This window comes from Molothrus ater, chromosome 17, assembly GCF_012460135.2.
Source record: "Molothrus ater isolate BHLD 08-10-18 breed brown headed cowbird chromosome 17, BPBGC_Mater_1.1, whole genome shotgun sequence".
In the NCBI taxonomy this organism is placed as follows: Eukaryota; Metazoa; Chordata; class Aves; order Passeriformes; family Icteridae; genus Molothrus; species Molothrus ater.
Genome location: NC_050494.2, coordinates 4,389,059 through 4,404,650, shown reverse-complemented (window position 1 = coordinate 4,404,650; position 15,592 = coordinate 4,389,059). Strand labels below are relative to the sequence as shown.

Here is a 15,592-nt window from a genome sequence, read left to right as displayed (position 1 = left end):
GGTGAAGAATCCAGCAGCTCTCTAGCTTATGGAGAGAGATCAGGATAAACCTGTTACTGTTCACTACTATTCACCAATGGATTACAGACTTACAGTAGCAGGACCACTCTTGGTAAAATCCTCTCTCAGTCTTGCAAGGAGCTGAGCAGGATCTGGGATATGTAGGAGGGCATCCAGCTATCACTCTCTTTTAGGGTAAAATAGTTCCACCCCAGCCTGTTAGTTGCTCAGAGGTCATAGTGGCATCTCCCTGAAATTGTATTTATTTTACCTCAGCCTATGTATCACTACTCTTAGCTTGGTACAGGGGATAGAGGCATTTTATCCTCACTCCTACAGTCACAGGGTCAACTCACCCCACTAGAATTAAGTCCCTTTGAGAGAAGGCACCAAACCAGGCTCTGGCTAGCATAGGAGAGGTTGAAGGTCAGCTCTCATCTTACTTAAATCCTATACATGATAACCCTCACCTCCAGCTCCTTCCTGAGGGACTGGGTAGGCCAGGGAAGGGGATGGCTATACTCCAAACCCAGCTTTACTCTGAATGCATGTTAACCAGTGATAAATAGCTCCTGAATTTACTGCAATAGGGCTGTATAGTCAGTCTAGAAGGAAAGTCTAGTTTAAGAGACTAAACCTCAGTTTTTTTAGCATTTAGGAAATAAATTAAGGAATAAGAAAACAGAATAAATACCATGCTCACAAATAAAGTATATAAGGAATAAGAAAACAGAATAAATACCATACTTAAAATAAAGTACCTTCAGCTCCTGTGAAGACCCTTTGATGTTCTTGACCCTTTTCTACCAGCATTACTTACAGCAGTTTTATAGTTCTGGTAATCAATTAACAGGCTGATTTCCTAATTAAGCTAGTTTGGGAGAGGGAGGAGCTTCTGTTTGCCGTTTATTAAGCACAGGGGCAGTGAGGGTGGGCCATGGCTTATTGAAGGAGGTACTCTGAGGGCTGGCTTGTGGTTGTCCTGTCAGTGAGTCCTTAGTAAGGTGACACTTTCCTTTAAGTCTTGCCTCGTGTTTTGTGAGCTGTTGATTAGGAATATCCAAGGAATACAGACCTTGCATTGACATAGACAGTATATGTTGGAATACTTGGGCAATGCTCTCAGGCGCAGAGTTGGATTGTTGTGGCTGTCCTGGGCAGGGCCAGGAGTTGGACTTTGATGATTTTTGGGGTTGTCTTCCAGCCTGGAATATTCTGTGGTTCTGTAACATGTGTGATGTTCCTGCCCTGTGCCCAGGGCTGCTGTAGCTGAGGGGAGGCTCAGGTCAGTGTGGGGTGTCTCGAGGGTAGAAATGGGGGGGGTCCCAGATCGGGGGGTGTGAATGGAGGGCATCCTGGATTGGTGTGGAGGAGTCCCAGTAGTTTCAGCTGGATGTGGGAGTCCTCCCTGGGTCCATGGGGAGGTGAATGCAGAGGTGTGGAGGATAGAAACAAGTAGCCATGGGTCAGTGCAGGGGTGGGCGAGGGAGTGTCCTGGGTCGGGCGTGGGTGGATCCCAGTGGTTTGGGGTTGGTACAGGGGTGGATGCAAAGGGATCCCGGGGTCGGTGCGGGTTTGGACGCAGTGGGTCTCGGATCAGTGCGGGGTCAGTGTAGGGGTGGACTGGGGGGGGGGGGCAGGATCAGGTGCTGGGTTGGATGCAGGGAGTCTCAGCAGTCCCAGTTCGGTGCGGGGATCCCCGCAGGATGTGCTGAAGTATGTGGGAGGCTGGATGCGGGGTGTCTGTGGGTTGTGGCGGGGATGGATGCAGGGTGTCCCGGCTCGGTGTAAGGGTGGATGCGGGATGTCAGGTGTGGATGCGGTGTCCCGGCTCGGTGTGGGGCTGGAAGCGGGGTCTTAGGCGTGGATGCCGGGTGTCCCGGCTCGGTGTAGGCATGGATGCCGGGTGTCCCGGCTCGGTGTGGGGCTGGAAGCGGGGTGTCAGGGGTGGATGCCGGGTGTCCGGGCTCGGTGTAGGGATGGATGCCGGGTGTCCCGGCTCGGTGTAGGGATGGATGCCGGGTGTCCAGGGTCGGTGTAGGGATGGATGCCGGGTGTCCCGGCTCGGTGTGGGGCTGGAAGCGGGGTGTCAGGGGTGGATGCCGGGTGTCCAGGGTCGGTGTAGGGATGGATGCCGTGTCTCGGCTCGGTGCGGGCTCCCTGAGGGAGCCGGGGGCGGGGCGGGCGGGCGCCCTCCCGCGCGCGCCTCTTTGTGCGGGCGGGAGGCGCGGCGCGCATGCGCGGCCCGGCCCCGCGCGGGGGGGGGCGCCGTTGGCGCGAGATAGGAAAGCGCCGCCAGCGCCGGACCCGCGCCCGGCCCTCAGCGCGGCCCGGCCCGGCCCGACATGGCTCGCCGTGCCCGCGGGTGAGTGCCGGCCCCGCCGTGCCGCCGCTCCCAGCCGCCGGAGGCTCCTCCCGGCCGCCCCGTTCCCGCTCGCCGGCCGGACAGCGGGATGCGGGGCGGTGGCCCCGCGGTATCCGCGCTAGGACATCGGCCCGGCTCTGCCCGCTCGGGAGCGGGGGACGAGCGGGAGCCCCGCAGCGCTGCCCGCGCCCCTTTGCGCCAGCGGTCCGGGAGCTGCTGAGCTGTGCCTGGGTGCCCCCATGCAAAGTCCAACCCGAGGGACAGAAATGGAAAGAAATACTCTTTCCCCTGCTCTGGGCAGAATAAAACTTGCCAGCTGGCGCCTAAAGTGGAGGATCTCCTTTCAGTCTGGGCTGTGTGGGTGGGTGTCGGTGAGCTTGGGGCTCGGTGCTGGAAGGAGGAGATCTGGAGTTCTGCTCTGTGTGGTGGAGGTTGCTCCCTCTCCTGCTTTTTTATCAGGTAGAAATGATCATCTTCCTTTATTCCCCCCTAGGGAGGACCAGGATGAGCCGCATTACCAGGATGCGGATTTGGATGTGCCGGAGCAGCGGGATGGCAGGTGCAAAGTCAAATGGACACCAGAAGAGGTGAGTGAGAGCCTGACATTTGCCGAGAGGTGCTTTGGGGTGGTGCCTCTGACATGGCACCCTGGCCTTGGGTGACTCCACCCCAGCCCTCACCTGCTGGCCGTGGTCTCACCTCCTCCTGTCTTGTTACTGGAGAGGACCTTGTGTCTTTTGTACTGAGCTCAGGCCTGAATGAGGATCAGAGGTTCAGGGGAGTTTGAAGTGCAGCCTGAAGAGCAAGAGCTCAAACATTTTTAACTTAAGCCTGTGAGCACTGAGTGAAACACCACTCACTGCCTGCAGCACTCCTGTGAGCACAGAGGAGTCCAGATGATGGCTGAGGCCTCCAACAAGCTGAAATGTTCAGTGGAAACGTACTCCTTTTTCTGGAGCAAAAGCAGGGAGCATTGACACTTGGGATTATGGCTTAGTCATCCTGGCTGAGAGCCTAAAGTTAACTGGGATATTCTCTTCCTTCCTCCTAGTTTCATTATCAATTTTGTGCTGTGTGAAAACTACAGCTGGGTCAGAACACCAAGTAAGGTGGACTTTGTGGAGGGATCAAAGCCTTGGGCTCATGTTGGGCAGGGAATAATTTCATTATTGAACTATCCAGAGCTCACAGATAAGGATGTCTGTAACAGGCTTTCTGTGAGCTGTAGGAGTTTGTACACCCAGGCTATAGCAGGGATTACTAAGGAAATGCTGTAGAGTCCTGTAGCACTGAAAGACAGAAGAGCACTGTGCAGGTGGTGATACACTTCAGTCAGTCAGCTTTCCTGGCCAGACAAAACCAGTGGCTGGGCTGGGAGATGGACTGTCTGGTCAGGAGTGTTCTGGGGCTGGATAAACAGGCCCTTGCCACAGGGTTTGAGCCAGACTGTAGAGGAACAGAGCTGAGCTCTTGTTTTGTACTTAATGCATGGACTTGTCCTAGTACAGAGCTCAGAACCAGTCTGTTCCAGTTGGGCTCCATGTACTGGAGGGCTGCTAAACACTGGTGTGAGCTGCCTTCCTCCCCTGAGCACACAATGCCAACAAAACCTTGACAGTTCAAAACACCTAACTTGTTCTTTTAATGTCATCAGCCCTGTTGTGTGTGTCGCCTCAGTGTATCTGAAAGTGGATGTTTTTGTCCTTTGCAGGATGAGCAGCTGAAGATGTTAGTGAGCCATTATGGGCAGAATGACTGGAAGTTCCTGGCCAGCCACTTTCCTGTGAGTGACCCCATGCCCAGCTGGGAATCCCAGTGTTTGCATGTTGCTGGTTCCCTGTGTCTGTGTAGTGGGACTCTTTTCTGACTCTGGTCTGACTTCATAGCTCCAAGCTGTGAAATGGGGCTGCTTCAGGGCAGGGAGACCTTCTTGCATAGAGGCCTTTCCATGGTGAGTCTGTTGGAGTTGGAGTGAGAAATCAAGGTTCCTGTCCCTGTGTCCAGTGCCCTGGGCCCAGGATCTCCATTTGTATTCTCTGTGTGCTTCTGCAGATGTTCTGTGGGACAGCCTGGGTGTATGGGGACTCTGCCTTTGGGAGGTTTTTGGTGCTCTGGAGCCCCTGGTCTAACTCAAGGCTGTTCCCATTGCTGTTCCCAGAACCGCAGTGACCAGCAGTGTCAGTACCGGTGGCTGAGGGTGTTGAATCCAGACCTGGTGAAGGGCCCGTGGACCAAAGAGGAGGATCAAAAGGTAAGGCAGGGCTGAGAGGATCAGAGTGTTGTTGGACTGTCTGCAGAGAGGGTGGAGATGTCAGGCCCATCCTCAGGTGTTGTACACTGTGTGTAATTGTTCTCCCTGGTGAGTACCTGTGAGAGCAGCTCTGTCTGTCCTGCCCTGAGCAGCCCAGGCAGCCATGGGCAGGATGTGATGTGATCTAGGCCTCTCCAGGTAAACACCTTCCCCCTTTCACACAGTGCTGCTACAGTGGGCTGCCAAGGGAGAGAGCTGAAAAGGGAATTAATTCATCTGCCTGCTGGCAGGTCTCCACCTGGCCTGGCCAGGTTGGATCTAAGAGAAAATAAAACTGGCATTTCCTGCGCCACAGTAGGCAGGCTGGAGTGGATGTCTGAGGTTGGCTGAGTGAATCATGACTTCTGTGAGCCTGTTTCTCTGCTGAATCCAGAGTCAGTCAAGAGGGGCCAGCTCAGCAGACTCATCATCTTGATGTACTTAAGGAAACTTGCAGTGAAATCCCAATTTTACCAAGGTTTTCTGGTACAGAACATCTTAGTTTGGCAGATTCTCTGTAACACTCCTGCTCCCCAGATTGTTTCCCTTTTGGTCCCATCATGTTTTGTCAAGCCCTAAGAAGCTTCTCCTGATGTTGTTCCCTGTTCTTACAGCAGAGCAGTTGTTGCCTGCTTCCCCCTTCCCTTCACCTTGTCCTGACTCTGCCAGCCTACCCATCCTGGCCAGGCTAGGCTCCAGCTCTCTCCTCATTGCTTTTGTCCCAGCTTCTTGGCCTCAGTTTGGCATCTTTGGTCCATTTCTCTGTGCTTGAAAGGCAAGAGTCTGCAGAAGGGACATTTGTTACATGAGCATCACTTCTACCTGCACCTTTCAGCTCAGCACAGCTGGTCAGGGTAGAAATGTTCTCTGAGAACTCTTCAGCCAGGATTTTGGTGGCTGAACATTGCAGATTGTTTCATCCTGACTGTACCCTGGATATTTTAGGAGCCCAGAATGCGTTCAGTGCCCAGCAGCATTTGTGTTGGGGCTCTGGCAGAAGTGACAAAGCCCTGGGTGGAGGGTAAGAGGCAAAGTGGATGGTTCTGAAGTGAATTTAAATCTCACCCTGTGTGTCCTGGTGCTGTCAGAGCATGGAGCTGCAGCCTTGTCTGTCCTGGGTGTACCACACTTTTAAAGGGAGCAGCAGGCCAGTGCAGAGCTGATGGGGACAGTTGTCACACAGCCAGGTCCTTGCAAGCAGGGAGGGCAGAGGAGCCTTGGAGCAGGTGGGACTTGGCCCTTGCTCAGAAATGGGAATGTGTTTCTGCATCTGGGTACCTGCCAGTCTCCACCCCATCTTCTGTCAGGGGTCATCTGCATTCACAGGTGCCCTGTGGCAAAATGTCTGCATGGAAGCAGCCTCCTACAGAAATTTGGCAGAATCATTGCTCTCATGAGGGTTGGAACACCTGATAGCCCTGCTGGCTCCTTCCAGCCTTTCCTCCAAAGGGGCCTTCCTTTGTCTGCTCTTACCTGGCCCCAAGAAAGGCGAAGAGCAAAGCCTGAAGATGACTGCACTGACCTTCCCCTCCTTTTTTTTTCCATTTCCTTCTTTCCCTCCCACTCTCTCCAAAGGTAATTGAACTGGTTAAAAAATATGGCACCAAGCAGTGGACCCTGATAGCCAAGCACCTGAAAGGGCGCTTAGGGAAGCAGTGCCGGGAACGCTGGCACAACCACCTGAACCCTGAGGTGAAGAAGTCCTCGTGGACAGAGGAGGAGGATCGCATCATATTTGAGGCCCACAAGGTCCTGGGGAACCGTTGGGCAGAGATTGCCAAGCTGCTACCTGGGAGGTAGGACCCCTTTGCTCACTGCTGCCTTCCCTGCTGGGTGGCCTGTGCATATCTGTGTGTTTGGCTCTTGGCATGAGGCTGGGGAGTGTGGTGGAGCTGCTAGCTGTGCTTTAAAGCTGCTGGAAGTGATGGTTTGTTCCCTTCTGCTCTCTCTGCAGGACTGATAATGCTGTAAAGAATCACTGGAACTCCACCATCAAGAGGAAGGTGGACACGGGAGGTTTCCTCAATGAAACCAAGGAGTCCAAGTCTCTGTACTTGCTCGTGGAGGTGGATAACAAGGAGAGGCAAAGTCAGAAAACAGCTGAGAGCCAGGTACTGCACTTGCAGCAGGCAGCTGGGTCAGTCCCTGCCCTGCTAATGCATTCTGGAGCTCTTCATCCACCTTTCTGCTGCCTCTCACTGCCTTTTCCACAGCCTGGTGTCTGCATGGACAGTCTGTGCCTTCCCCAGCCTCCCAGATCTCTCCCTCCAGGAGCTAGAGGTGTTATGGGAGCCTGAGTGTGTTATCCAGGCAGAGGACAGCAGCCTGCTAGAGCTGTTACCTTGCCAATCCCAGCATCAAGTCTGTCTTAGACCCTGAATATTCTTTTGGCTTCATTGTGCTGTTGCTGGTGGGAGGAGGAGGCTGCTCCAGACAGTGTGTGTGTGGGAGCAGGGTGAAGAGATACAGTGTTCCTTTCCTCTAAAAAAAGGAAGCAGGGAAGTACACCCAGTGATTGTTTTCATGAAGACAGCATGTAGTTTTTGAAGGCAGGCTCCTGATAAATAGGAAGCATAGAACTAGTGCTACATGCTCAGCCTAAGTACAACTTTCTCCTGAGACACTGTTAAGTGAAATCTTCAATTAAAGAGTTCTGTGCTCATTATGTTGCATGGACTCTAGTGTATGGGACAGAACAGTGAGGGAGAATGGGGTTGTGAAACAAACCCAGTGGCAGGTAGGAGGGTGGGCAAAGCTGAATGTGTCCAGGTGCTCTCTGTCTCCAAGATCTGACACTGTTCCTTTGCTTTCTGCTGATGTCTGGCCTTTCTTTGTTGTATGTGCCAAGAATGTCCTGCCCAACTGGCCAGTGGATGTCTCTGAAATAAAGGAAGAAGATGTCAGTGATGAGGAAGTGACAGGTGTGCAGGAGCTGCCAGCTGCAGAAGTGGCAGAGCAGAACGTGGAGGGGACCCCAGACGATGCAGTGCCCGAGGATGGCACTTCATTGGTCGAATCACCATACAAATGGGTTGTTGAAGCTGCCAACTATTTGTACCCAGCTTGTGCTCCAGCCCTCAGTGAAGCTCTGGACATGATTGAATCTGTAAGTAACACACCCTTGTTCCTCCAGTTACTGTTAGGGTGTTTCCTCACCCTTTTTGTTTGAGTGAACTTACTGGATGTCCTTGATCCACCCTGAGGAGGACTGGGTCAGTCATTGCCTTGCAGCCTCCCCCTGTCTCTCTTCCAGGGCTGGATTAGACCTTTCCAGCTCTGCCAATATTGCTGTGGACTTGCAGCTTTTCCTAGCTGGATGTCCTCGTGCGTGGGCTCTGCCTGTGTGGGAGGCTGTAAGTGCTGGCAAACTTGATTTCCAGCCCTTCTTTGTCAGCCAGAGTGTGCCCAGCTCTCCTTTTTGTAATGGTTCAGGCTCATGCTCACTGGCTGTGCTTTCTGTCCTGTCCTGGGGTGGGATAGGACAGGACAGACTGGGAATAAGCCAAGCCCATTGTACTATGCAGGACAGACCCCTTCACGCTGCCATAACTGCCACCATTTGCTTTCAGTGGAGGTAACTTCACTGAAATTATTTTCAGCCAGTCAAGCAGTGCTGAGGTCCCCTGGGTGACAGAGGCACACCAGGGTGGGAGGCTGGCTGAAATCAACAGGGCACTTTGCTGCCACCAGAGGGAAGTTGCCTCTGCAGCCCCCAGCCTGCCTGAGGCATGAAGGAGTCACTTTGCCTCTGTATAGCAACATGGTGTGCCTGAGGCTGAGCAGCCCTTGGGGCCTGCTTGTGTGGTGCTGGGTGTTGCTGTGGTGGAGCTGTGAATCAGCTCACTTCTGAACTGGTCTGGTTAGTTTTAATCTGCTTTCAGCTGTGCCCAGCTGTACAGGTGTGCCCAAGACTGTGGATTGCTCTTGGGTGATAGTTCATTCAGTCCCTGTCCCCAGCCCTCTGCCCAGCTGGTGTTTTTGTCCCCTCTCTGAGGGGGTGCAGCGGTTTGTGCAGCTGTGCTGTGAACCAAACAGGGAAACCAGCCTTGCATAAATAGAAAAACCTGCCTTGTGCACAGGCAGCAGCTCTCAGCTGGGTCAGATCCCTGCTCTGGCTCCAGCTGTGCCTGTGGCGGAAGAGAGCAGGGCTTGAGCTGTCCCTGGCCAGGCTCCTTCCAAAGCTTGGTGCCATCTCACACCCCCACTTATTTCACCTCCCAGATCACCAGTCTGTCTGCTCAGCTGCCACCCTGGGCTGCTGCTGACGCTTTCCCTTGTGTGCAGGACCCAGATGGGTGGTGTGACCTGACCCAGTTTGACCTGCCTGAGGAGCCCCTGGCTGGCAGCAGCAGTGGCAGTACCAGCCCGGCCAGACCAGCGCCCAGTGAGGCGACCCCGGCGCTGCCCAGTGTCACCGAGTACCGCCTGGATGGCCACACCATCTCTGACCTGAGCAGGAGCAGCAAGGGAGAGCTCATCCCCATCTCCCCCCACGCTGAGGGCAGCTTTGGCACCCCGCCCTCGGTGCTGAAGAGGCAGAAGAAGAGGAAGATCTCCCTCTCACCTGTCACAGAGAATGTCACCAGCACCAACATGTCCTTCCTGGACTCCTGCAACAGCATGACGCCCAAGGGCACCCCTGTAAAGACACTGCCCTTCTCTCCATCTCAGGTATCTTCTTGGCCTAATGTCATGTATGCCCATCAGCTCTGCCAGCTTTGTGCTCCTCCTGCCTTGAATGAGGCCGTGCCAGTATGCAGAGCGTGTTCCTGCACTAAAAGAAGGCTCAGAGTTGGTTTCCGGCACTGCTTCTCTTCAGTGCTGCCCTTCCTGTGGGAGCAGCAGCCTGTGTCTCCATCTGGGAGTGACTGCAGTTTTGAGAAAGTCCAGCTATCCTGTGTGAGGGGCAGGGCATGTGCCCATCATGAGGAAGGAGCCCCATCTGCATACCAGGGTGTGATGGAGAGCACACTGCTGCTGTCCCCGCTGTGGGCAGCAGAGTGGCACCACTGAAAACTTGCTCTCCCTGTCTGTTTGCAGTTCAGTCACACAGGCTGGGCAGCAAACACCTTGTGCAGATCTGTCCTGCTGTGTCTATGAAAATGCTCCTGGCCATGTGTATTGCAAAAGGGATTCAGGATCTTTCAGCCTTTGCTGTGACTGCCACAGTGTCCTCACATGTGGTCTCCAACACACATCACCTTGGAGCACTGTTGTAGTCAGACCCATGAGTATCTCATAGGGAAGTGGAGTTGTGTCTATAAATCAAAATGAAGGCTGCTGTGTTCCCCAGCACAGTTCCCACTGCAGCTCTGTTGTCCAGACCCTCCCCGACTGTACCTTCCAGGCCTTTATTTTTGCTGTTTCTGCAGCAGAAAACATGAGAGAGGCACCACAGGAGAGTCCAAAATGCAGGTGGACCTTGAATAGAAGGCCAGCACAAAGAAGAAATCAGAGCAGGACCCATAATATCCCATAATGTACAGCTCTGCAGAGTGTAAAAGGCAGGAATGTCTGGAGTGAGTCTGAGAAGACAAAAGTCCATGCCCTGCCTCAAGCTGAGCTTCAGCCATCAGTGAATGTCACAAACACATTTTTTCCTCTTCCAAGAGGCTCTTTGGTACAAACACTGTTTCTTATGGGAGCAGAGCTGTCCCTTACTGGCTGCTGGGAAGTAAAACCCTAGAAGAGCTAACACAGCTTGTTGTTTGCTCATAGTTTAGGCTGAAGCCAGCTCAGTGCCAGACCTGTTAACTTGTACACTTTGTGTTACATGGACTTCCCTCATGTTTGCCAGCCTGAGTTGGAATAACTGGGTGAGCTGGGATTACCAGTGCAAGGAAAGACTTCTCTTCACTCTGTAGTTGGTAGCTCTGATAGTTGCATCAGCTCATCCCTTATGGGAAGTGAATAACCTTTATAGATGTGAGGCACCTTTTGTGAGTGTGTCCATGTACAGAACTGGGAGTAGTAACCCTCCCTGGTTTGGGAGGGTTGTTTCTACTTCAGGGTTTCCCTCATATTTAGGGAAAAGTAATGGCTTGTGATGCAATGCTGGGCTGCTTGAGACTGAGTGTCTTTGATTTTTCTTTGCTGTACAGTTCCTGAACTTCTGGAGCAAACAGGATACACTAGAACTGGAGAACCCTTCCCTGACCTCCACGCCTGTGTGCAGCCAGAAGGTGATTGTCACCACCCCACTGCACAGGGACAAGACCCCTCTGCTCCAGAAGAACTTAGCGTAAGTGCTCCCTTTTCCACACAGGAGTCTGGTCCAGCTCAGACACAGTTCTCAGAACTTGTCATGGTTTTACTGAGAGAGGGGCAAGGCAGACTGGGGATTTCCTTAAATCACTGTTTTCTCCCCCAAAACAGCTCTTCTCTGAGCTGTAGGGAGTGAGTGTCCAGGCTCACTGAGGGCACAGCCAAGTGACCTCTGTTGTGCTCAGCTGCTGGGTGGGTTGTGGCCTTGTGTGGGTTCCAGCCTGTCTCATCCCTTGTCTTTCCCACTCTGCTCCCAGGTTTGTCACACCAGATCAGACATATGTGGTGGACAACACACCTCACACTCCCACACCTTTCAAAAATGCCCTGGAGAAATATGGACCAATTAGACCTCTGGTAATTATTGGGCAGGGCTGTGCCTTGTGGGGCTGATGAATGCAAATGAGACATGGGGTTGGGGCAGGGCTGTGAGCAAACTCTTATCTGTGCCAGAACAAAGGGCAGCTTGGTAGTGCCAGGCTGAGAGGGGAGGGGTGAAGGGGACATTATCACGGTGATCATTTCATTGTAAGGAGCTGCAGGATTTTTAGAGCCTCTGTGAACCAGCTAAAAATGCCAAAAGCTGCCTTTAAATCAGGCTGCAGTGCTTGGATTGAGGAACAGGAAATGATCTACCTAGGGCTCTCTGAAGAGCTGGATCTCCCAAGCCTTGTGTGCACACTGGTATCCTGATGGCACACTGGGGTTCAGCTGTTAAGTCCCTGAACCTGGACATCCTGTAAATCCATCAGGCTAGCAGAAAACTTGTCATATCTTTTCCAGCTGGGAAGCAAATAGGATTTTGTGTTTATTCTCCCTCTGTGGGCTCTCCTGACCTCATTGTTCCTTGAGGGGAATGCTTGTGAGCCTGCCCAGCATAGAGATTTTGACTGCCTGGTGCTTTTTCTGCCTTTCCACCCCAGCCCCAGACTCCTCACCTGGAAGAAGACTTGAAGGAGGTGCTCCGAAGTGAAGCTGGCATTGAACTCATCATAGAGGATGATGTGAAGCCTGAGAAACAGAAAAGGAAACAAGGGGTGAGCTGGCTGTGCATCCAGTACCAGCTGCTAAGCTGCCTTGTGCTCTTAAAGGAGTGTTTTGGCTGGTTTGATTCATCCTGCTATAGGTGCCAAAATGTTTTTAGCCCTGTGGCTGCTCTCTTTTAATCAGCAAGAGGTGCCTGAGGTTAAGGCCTACTTATAGTACCTCCAGGAGTGTCCTGGTTTATGCTGAGCTCTAGGCTTGTTGGCACACTTGGAGCACCTGGGGCAAGTTGGGCTCTCAGAAGGCTGTGGGATGGCATGAAAAGTCTCAGTTTCCTGGTGGCCTCCCCTTCCTACTAAAAGCTCCTCCTCTAAAGTGGTAGCTCAAGATGGCAGGATGGGGGCACTGGAAGCTGCTGTGCCCTGTGGTGGGTTAGGCTGCGCATATCTTCCCCCTGAGGTGCTAGTGGCATGCAGTCAGTGGGGTGCCATGGCCTTGGTGTGCACCTGGGCCCTCAGGGTGGCACTTGGCAGGGTGGGTTTGTGCTGACACTGGTGTCCCCACACTCCCCAGCTGCGCAGGAGCCCCATCAAGAAGGTCCGGAAGTCTCTGGCCCTGGATATTGTGGATGAAGACATGACACAAAACCTGCCTGCCCTCCCCAAGACTGTGTGTTTCAAAAGAGCCCAGGTGAGGGGTTGTGTGCTCAGAACAGGCTCTGCTCTGAAAAAACTCTGCAAAGCAGCAGTAGCAGCCTGGAGCTGCCTTTGAACAGCCCATGTGGATGAAGGGCTGGATTTCTTCTTTCCTTACACTTTTTCTCCTGGTGCAGCCTGTGAATTTCCTGTCAAGGTCCCTGAACCTGTCCTCCTCGAGCAGGAAGAATGACAGTGGTTTGCTCAACAGAGCCTTTGTGCAAGTGCAGCCAGAGAAAATGTCCTACAGGAAAATGCCAAGCCATTTCAGACCACCAGAACCGGTAAGCCCTGCAGCAGCCACTGCTCTCCCAGGCAGGAGTTTATCAGGCAGTGCAGCCCTTGTCCCTTGAGGAGAGAGGGATGGAGCTCTGAACTGCTGCACAGGCATCCCTACTCTGTCAGGGCTGTCTTTGCACCAAGGCTGGGAGATGCTGAGCCAGAGGTGCCATTTTATGTTCCTCAAAGCCACAGCTGTGCCCTGCTCAGCATGTTTAGCCCTGGATTTCCTTGTGGGAATTCTCACTCAGAAAGGAATTTGGATGACTGCTCTGGCAGTCAAGTAAACCTTCCTTTTTCCAGTGGACACTCCTTGAGTGGACAGCAGCAAGCTCATCTTTTTTTGCTTTTCAGGGCAGAGCAACTCTGAAGTGTTGTATAAAGGTTAAACAGGAAGGTATTTCCCACCCCTGTGTTTTTTAGGGTGTTTCTGGGTAGTGGGGAAGGCTGTGTGCCTTAGGCAGCACAGGCTGGCTTTATCCTGCTTTATTCTGACCCTGTGGCAGTGCAGAGCTCCAGCTGGCAGTGAGGCACCTTGTACCAAGTGCTGAGGCTGGTGCTGTTAGAGCAGCTCTGTTCCTCAGCTCTGCACAGTTGGGCTGGAGTCACAGCAGCCCCTCTGTGGCATAAGCAGATCTCCATACAATCTTCACCACTCTCAGGCAGGATGCATTCATGGAGGGGTATCCCTATTTGCTGGGCTTAGATAAAGTCTAAGTGTAGCTTAGGCATGGAAATTTGGACCATAATTTTGTAGGTATTTACTTGGGTTGAGTCATTTGAGGTCTCCGGTAGCTTCAGTGGGGATGGAAACACATGCTGTCCTTGTTGAGGGGTTAAGCTGCAACTGGGGGCTCCTGTGATGGTGTTTTCCCATCCCAGGAAGGTGCAGGGTTGTCCTCAGGAAACTGCAGTGAGTGGAGATCTGTCCCTGCATTAGAGCTGTCTAGTGAAACCTATTTCTTCTGACAAATAAAAACCCTTCAGCCAGAGTAATTCCTCCTCCTTCCCAAAATAAACCCTTCTGAAGCACTTCCATTTCTCCTGCTGTCCTCAGCAGGGTTGTGTTGCTGTGAGAGCTAATGGCTCTGTATAAATAAACTTTGGGGGTGACAGGGAGGCAGCTGGTGTGGTGACAGAGTACAGGTGTGCAGTGCAATCCCACTGCCCACAGCCAGCAGGGCAGTCTGTGCTGCTCTGGGGATTTATTGTGCTGCTGGCAGGCAGTTTTTTGTTAAGGAAGCTCATCTAGCTCTGGGCTGAGCCTCAGTGGGCCCAAAGCCACTCTGTGGCAGTGTGGGACATTCCTGCTCTGGCCAACACTGGAGTCCCTGTGGTTCCCTGCAGTGCAGGTATTTCCAGTTTAGGGCACTGCCTTTCTCCTGGCATTTACCAGAGGATCCTCAGGGGCTTTCCTGGATGCAGGAACACCTCATGGGTGCCCTTTCTGCATGCAGAGACTGAGGCACTCCTGGGTTTTGGCTCCTCCTATGTGCTGAAACTGAAGGCACCAGATTGCTGTTGAGGGTGGCAGTTGATCAAAACAGACCTGGGGCCCAGCAGCTCCTGTAGGAGCTGAACTGGTTGGCAATAAACTCCAAAGCTGTGCTTGAATTTCTTCTATCATTCTGGAATATCTTCAGGGCAGTGAATTTTAATAGCTTTCTGCTTTGGGGTTTTTGTCTTGAGGCAAACAGGGGAAAGCCCTGAAAGGGATTGTCTTGCAGTGGAGCACTCACCTGGGAAACTGCTGACCCTAAACCCCAGAAATTACCACCTCAGCTATGAGGAGTAACTGGTGGTGGGCAAGTTCCTCCTGGGTGTGAGATGAGTTAGGAAGTTTTCTTTCCCTTGTTAGTTTTGTTTATTTTTGCAGTCTTTTAGAACAGGATGTCACAAGATGTGTGACCTTTGCCTTGACTGTGTTGTACACATCCTTTCTCTTCCCTCTGCAGATGACCAGGGCTTGGAAAGCAGTGGCCTGTGGTGGAACTCGAGACCAACTCTTCATGCAGGAAAAAGCTCGACAGTTTTTGGGCACATTGAAACAGAGTCACACATCAAGGACCTTAATCCTATCATGAAGGATTGTTCTGCTTTCTAATCTTATTTTTTAAACCTTTTTAATAAGTGGAGGGGGAACCACAGGAGAAAATATCTTCTACCAGGCCTTAGTATATGGGAGTGGATTTTTTTTCCCTTCAGTTCCCAGGTAGATCTACATTGTAATAAATTGGGCTAACTGCTGGCTAGTGTGTGGAATGCAAGCTTTGAGATCATTATGGAAAGGCAAACGAGGGAGGCTTGGAGAGCTGACAGCAAGACCTGACTTCTGGAAAAGTGGAAGCAGCAGCTGTGTTGCACCTTGGAGCAGCAGGTGCTGGAGACTGGCCTCACAGCATCCCTGGATTCCTGCTGCTGCTCTGGTACCTCAGCAATGGCTTTGTGAAGGTTCCTGCATGCCTTGAGTCTCCTTCCTGGCTTTCCCCAGGGGATGGAGTGTCTCCCTGGGCTGGACAAGGAGGAGAGAGGGTGTGGTGCTGTGGGGTGACCTGTGCCTGGAGCCCCTTGCTCCCCATGGGGCTGCTTTGTCCTGCCATGGCTCCAGCAGGGGCCTCTCCCCACGACTGTGCTCCCTCTTCCAATAAATGATGGTGCTCACATCCCTTGGACTCTGCCTCTGCCTCACAGCACTGGGGGAAGGCAGCAAAGTGC

At 52.8% G+C, this 15,592-nt stretch overlaps 1 protein-coding gene across 1 annotated transcript; it reads left to right on the top strand.

Moving 5' to 3' along the window:
- The first annotated feature begins 2,319 nt into the window (after positions 1-2,319).
- On the top strand, positions 2,320-15,011 carry MYBL2 (MYB proto-oncogene like 2). The gene is made up of 14 exons (XM_036395637.2): positions 2,320-2,365; positions 2,859-2,952; positions 4,077-4,148; positions 4,524-4,616; positions 6,231-6,451; positions 6,610-6,766; positions 7,504-7,761; positions 8,940-9,326; positions 10,757-10,896; positions 11,177-11,276; positions 11,843-11,956; positions 12,477-12,593; positions 12,736-12,882; positions 14,833-15,011. Exons 1-14 carry the CDS (start codon positions 2,346-2,348, stop codon positions 14,959-14,961), a joined length of 2,049 nt encoding a protein of 682 aa, XP_036251530.1. The 5' UTR covers positions 2,320-2,345; the 3' UTR covers positions 14,962-15,011.
- Positions 15,012-15,592: the final 581 nt, after the last annotated feature.

What these genes read in the sequence shown, in the direction of transcription:
- MYBL2 (XM_036395637.2), top strand. Translation starts at nt 2,346, where the DNA reads ATGGCTCGCCGTGCCCGCGG. An exon ending in ATGGCTCGCCGTGCCCGCGG is followed by an intron (nt 2,366 to 2,858) that starts GTGAGTGCCGGC and finishes ATTCCCCCCTAG; the next exon opens with GGAGGACCAGGATGAGCCGC. An exon ending in CTGCTCCAGAAGAACTTAGC is followed by an intron (nt 10,897 to 11,176) that starts GTAAGTGCTCCC and finishes CTCTGCTCCCAG; the next exon opens with GTTTGTCACACCAGATCAGA.